At 39.5% G+C, this 6,000-nt stretch overlaps 1 protein-coding gene across 35 annotated transcripts in view; it reads right to left on the bottom strand.

Moving 5' to 3' along the window:
- Positions 1-2,411: 2,411 nt before the first annotated feature.
- RAPGEF2 (Rap guanine nucleotide exchange factor 2) overlaps positions 2,412-6,000 on the bottom strand; it is a 257,227-nt gene continuing 253,638 nt past the window's right edge. For all 35 annotated transcript variants that reach the window (XM_024246099.3, XM_024246100.3, XM_063723706.1 and 32 more), the window contains one exon: positions 2,412-4,451. In XM_024246099.3, the coding sequence (XP_024101867.1) occupies positions 4,426-4,451 (26 nt within the window). In that variant the 3' untranslated portion in view covers positions 2,412-4,425. The remainder of the gene's footprint in view (positions 4,452-6,000) is intronic.

Genomic DNA, 6,000 nt, shown 5'->3' with positions numbered 1-6,000 from the left:
TTAGACATTTTTCCCATAAGAATTGTTAGAATCTTGATTGCCCATGAAATAAAGTCTTTTCTGGCATTTCTTAACCTTGCATGGAATGTTGTGATTGCCTCTATAAATTTTTCTGGTATATGGCTATGGCATAGTAACAACTAGCTTGCCTTGTACTTGGCTAAAACATGAATCTTTTAAAAAATGCAACTCAGGCCGGGCACGGTGGCTCACGCTTGTAATCTCAGCACTTTGGGAGGCCAAGGCGGGTGGATCACTTGAGGTCAGGAGTTCAAGACCAGCCTGGCCAACAAGGTGAAACCCCGTCTCTACTAAAAACACAAAAATTAGCCGGGTGTGGTGGTGCATGTCTGTAGTCCCAGCTACTCAGGAGGCTGAGGCAGGAGAATCGCTTGAACCCAGGAGGTGGAGCTGAGATTGCGCCACTGCACTCCAGCCTGGATAACAGAGTGAGACTCTGTCTCAAAAAAAAAAGGCAAAAAACAACAAAAAAGGCAATTCATAAATTATTTTTCAGTTCCAGTCAGTATTTTCGTCTCACTCTCAAATAGGTAAATTCTCACTTTAAAATCTTTCTTGAAAGTGTCATGTTGGCCTCAGCTGCAGTTTGCCTTACACATTTCCATCTTATTGCCCCTTTCAACAACCTCTGCTGATATTATACCCTTAGTGAATCTTCACAAAATAATTTACCTCGGCAATCAACAACTTGACTCCTCAGTTGCTGCATTACCTTTATTCTCTAGGTAAGTTTTTTATTTACTTTTTTTTAAAGAATGCTGGTATCATGGGATAAAGCACTCAAGAGAGTTTCCTGTTTTTCTTTGGCATGAATGTAGTGCACTGGCGTTGAGAGGCAGAGACCAAAAAGTGTGTTGATACATGCATCCTCAGAAGCTTGCATTATTCACTTTGGGATATTATCAGTGAACTAAAGGTAAAAGATATTAAATCATAGATGAGCATAAAATCTATACCTCCCAAAAGCAGAGAAATGGATTGAAGCTGAGAAAAACATTCTGAGGACTTCAACCTGTATGTATGAAAACACAGACCCAGGTCTGTGTGGCCTCTTTGATTAGGGTGGAGAGCATCAGACCTTCACCAAAACCTTCTACAATATCCCTAAAACTTGGCAAAGTTCTATTATTAACATAACATAAACTCTGTCCCTGCAAACTGTTACACTTGGCAAATACTTATTTCTTGAAACCCTTAAGTGGAGACCAGTCTTGTGCTACACGGAGGAAGTATCCTAAAACATAAGTCTAATAAAACCTAAAAGGAAAACAAACCATGGCCTATTTGTCACTGTCTCATATTTTTAGCAGAACACGAACAGTAATGATAAAGAGGTTATGCTCCAAAACATCAGATTCTTAGTATTTTTTCAAAGAAAGCTTGAGAAAATTAAGCTTTCTGAGTGACAGTCTAGGAAAGTCCCTGAGGAATGGGTTTTAAAATGAAAAGACAACAGAGGTGAGCATGTAACAACATACACAAACACGCAGGTTCTTCATTTTTTAAAAGATGTGGTTGAAGCTACTAGAATGGTTACAAAAATCAATAAATAAATACATAAATAATTTTCCCGACTATTTTGGTGTCCAGGTTTTGAAAATTTCTCAGCGAAATAGCTGGCACGAATACCTTGGAAAGATCTTGAAGCCTAGCCCTGGCCATTTTCCTGTTAGCTTCTGGAGGGACCTTCCTCCCCCTCCTCTTCAGGCTCCCTCACATTTTCCAGTGTTTGGTGCCTCTGCTTCTAGTTGCTTCCACTCCGACTTCTGAGACTTCTCAGTGGCTGATGGATAATACTTTTAGTTATGCTTGCTCAGGAAAAGAAATGAGTCACTCATTTAAACATGTGCATAAGCAGGCTGCTAGTTTACTTAACTGGTTTTTACCTTTTAAAATTAAGTGCCCTTCTGATAGCCTATTATTCAGACTTACCACACATCAACACTCATATTGTGTACTAGTTAGAAGTCCAGAATCACTAGCTAAATTGTACTCTCCACTTAATGATCATGACCTTGAATGTCAGTTTAAGTTCTCTGAGGTCCTGTCTCTCAGTATGTATACTGGGAACCAAAATATTATGTACCATAAAGATTATTGTTGGAAACGGTTGAGAAGAGACAAATGTTATGCAAATATGTTGTGACAGCATCTTCATTTTCAAGAAACACTGAATTCTGAACATGGTTTGGTTGGTGCTAACGTTAATGATATTAATTGCTTTGGATCAACAGAGATCTGCCTAAAATAAATAGGCTATTAGGCAGTTTCCAATAACCATGAGGCTAAATCTCTCCAGCTGAAGGACTTGCTTCTGCAGGAGACTAAAGGCTTCTATTCCACTTTAATAATAAAAAGCATGCATGATTCATTAAGAATATAGGCAAGGCTTTATGTTATATTTATTTATTTTCCAGCTTGTACAAACTGGATGTAGAAGCATAAACATAGTACATTTCTACCATCTTCAACAAAAATATAACCAATATGTACAATTATTGTATTAAAAATACAAAAGGGATACAGACTCCACCAATGTCTTTCTAAAAGACATACAGGTACAAGTAGTATCAAAAGTATGAGGAAATCACCAGTTAATTGTACATTCTGCACTTGACATCACAGAGCGAACTGAGATTAGCAGTCCTATGTTCTACAATTACTTAATGCTTAGATAACATTTGTGCAATTTGTGATAGAGCTAGATTTCTGTCTTTCTATATGCACATGAGGTCCATAGCCTATATAATAAAACTGGCAAATAATGCATATTACATGTAAAATTACAAATGCATAATTGACAATGTAATATATAAGCAAGTAGACAAATGCCATGATACAGAAGAGAATTATTAAATAAAGCACTGACATTGTTTGATACAGTGAAAAAACACTGCAATTCCACTTTTAAAATTTGAAGCTATTTACGTTTATCTACTGATCAATATGATCAGCTGAATTTAATGGAAAAAAAATCCAAGACCAGCAGTTCCTCACATGAGTACTACTCAGATTGGCAGCCTTCACTTTTCCGGAGTCTGTGCAAAACAACACAAAAATAGAGTGGAGGGGTCATTTCAGTCATTATAGGGTTAATAGCAGCTGTGAGCAGATGGTTGCTACACTTAGGCCTTCTCTATATGCAGCGTCCATAAAGCCACTTGGAGGTTAGTCTTTGGTGACTAACCTGCCTTGCAAAGGCTGGCATGTCTAACCAGGTTTTTGATCTTTTATCACGTTTAAAGGCTTGTTTATTCCCTAATGCCAATTCAATAAAGGGAGGCTGTCTTGAAAGAGCAGTATAAACAGCTGGCATTAGCTCCAACATCCCAAGCTGCTTTCACTGCAATGCTATCCAGTTATAAATGTTTCTCTTAAAAAAAAAAAAAAAAAAAAAAAAAAACCTACACCTCTAAATTAACAAAAATCAAAGAAATATAACTTAAAAATGGGGTTTGCCATCCATCTCAATGGAGCAGGACACATCCACCAATGACACCGTCCTGCCTCCATAAGGCTCAGACAGGACACAAGGGTCCTAGTTCCCTCCCCTGGCCATGTGCAAACAGTTTTACAGAAGAACCCCATCCACTGGGGAAGGAGCAGATGAGGTGTCTTGGTATTAATTGGCTAACATTTCATACTTCCAGGATAGGGCACTTCGCGGGTGAGACCAGAAGGACATGGGAAGCCAGGGTCACAAGCCAGGTCTTCCCGTCTTCTTGGTGTGGCCACACCCTGTCCGGCATATTTGGTTTTTCAGAAACCAGGCTGGCAACCCTACTTAAGGTTTAAAATAATACTGTGATCATTAAATGGATATACATTTACTCTCTGAACAAAATCTTTAAACTCATTTTTTTTTTTTTTTTTAAGGAGGACATTGTAAACAAGTGGACAAGCACTGTACTCAAAGGATTTCATTGTTTTTCTTTGTCTTCCTTGGTGGGTTAAAGGCCCCAAGTAGTTCAATGGCTAGCTTTTCTCATTATCCCAATGAGATCAAGTGCTAGGACTGGATTGAAATCTAAAAGGAAGATTAAAAAAAATCCTTCCAGGCATTGAGAAGTGCAGCCAGAGTGAATCATCTTGTTGTGATGATCTTGGAATTTGGAATGATACTGTGTGATGTGGCAGGCAGCAACAGCGGGAGCTCGAAGATTGCTGCACTGTGCATTTCAAGCAACAAAGTCTGAAAAGTGCCAGGGCAATTTCTTCACAGTATTTCACATGCAAAGGGGAAAGGAAGAAGGGGAGAAGAAGCCCCATGCTGCTTTTAAGGCAGGGAAGGAGGCAAACTGGTCCACCGTCCTCAGAATGTGAGTTCCAAGGCTCCAATGCTCGGGACGTCTTCTTGTGCTCTCCTTTCAGGTGGCTCACTCTGCTTCCAGAAAAGCCTGTGCCTCAAACAGCAGAAACTTGTTCATCTTCTGCAAATACAGCAGGGAAGAAAAAGAAATCAATGAGCAAGCAAGTAATTTCTTGTGCTATAGAGAATATATTCACTGATGTGCTAAATAAAACTATCATAGTTATTCTTTTTAGTATAGCTCACTTAGAATCCTTGTCTTTTTTTCCTAAACAATGATGAACAAAAAGGTTAAAATGTATGCAATACATATCTTTACATATATACACACACACAATATTAAAAAGATATGCATTATATATTTTTGTTCAGAAAGTTAATAAATTCATTTTAAAAAGTTGTAAAATAGCATGTGCCATTAAAAAAAAATAATATACGATCAGATACACATAAAAAGTCTAGGATATATAACAACATTTTAATAGTGGCTATCTGCAAGTGACAGGATTTTAAGTAATTTTCATTTGTAATGTTTTTCTATTTATTTAATTTAACTTTTTTGAGACAGGGTGTGGGTTTGCCATCCGCAGCGCAGTGTTCTCGGCTCACTGCAACCTCCGCCTTCCAGGCTCAAGCGATTCTCCTGCCTCGGCCTCCCAATCTCCCGGTCATGTGTTGCTTTTTTCTATGATTGTGTAATCAAACATGTTAAACTGAAAACTTTAAAGAGGATGGGAGGACACGATCTCCTTCCTCATTCTCAATTCAGCCTGGTCAGATAGATTTGTAGAAAGAATGCACAAAGAGTTACAGAGAATGTGGGTTCCTTCCTTCCTTCCCTTTCTCCCTCCCCTTCTCTCTTTCTTTTAGAGACTGGGTCTTGCTCTGCTACCTAGGCTACGGTGCAGTGGCACAATCATGGGTCACTGCAGCCCTGAACTCCTGGGCTCAAGTGATCCTTCCACTTCAGCCTCCATAGTAGCTAGGACTATAGGCACACGCCACCATGCCTGGGTCATTTGAAAAATATTTTTATGGAGACAGGTCTCACTACGTTGCCCAGGTTGTCTCGAACTCCTGGCCTCAAGCAATCCTCCCACCTCAGCCTCCCAAAGTGCTGGGATTACAGGCATGAGCCATCAGGCTGGCTGATAACGTATCTTTCTTTATCAGACTTTCATTTCCAAATGAGTCCCAATTCATTAAAAGTGCAAATATAATGTTTCCACAGAAAACTTTAACCATCCACCTTTGAGAATCCTAGATGCCTCTAAAATTCTTGACAACAGCACAAACTTGTGAGATTTTCATTTTCTTTTTCTTTTTTTGAGACAGAGTCTCACTCTGTCACCCAGGCTGGAGTGCAGTGACATGTTGTCAGCTCACTGCAACCTCTGCCTTCCGGGCTCAAGTGATTCTCCTGCCTCAGCCTCCCGAGCAGCTGGGATTACAGGTGCCTGCCACCATACCCGGCTAATTTTTGTATTTTTAGTAGAGACAGGGTTTCACTATTTTGGCCAGGCTGGTCTCAAATTCCTGAGCTCAAGTAATCTGCCCGCCTCGGCCTCCCAAAGTGCTGGGATTACAGGTGTAAGCCATCGCACCTGGCCTATTCTTTTTCTTAAAATAGGGTCGCAGAAGTACTTCAATTTTAGTGAGAATTAGAAAAG

This window comes from Pongo abelii, chromosome 3 (genome assembly GCF_028885655.2).
Source record: "Pongo abelii isolate AG06213 chromosome 3, NHGRI_mPonAbe1-v2.0_pri, whole genome shotgun sequence".
Taxonomy (NCBI): domain Eukaryota; kingdom Metazoa; phylum Chordata; class Mammalia; order Primates; family Hominidae; genus Pongo; species Pongo abelii.
This window is presented reverse-complemented; position numbering and strand designations above follow the sequence as displayed.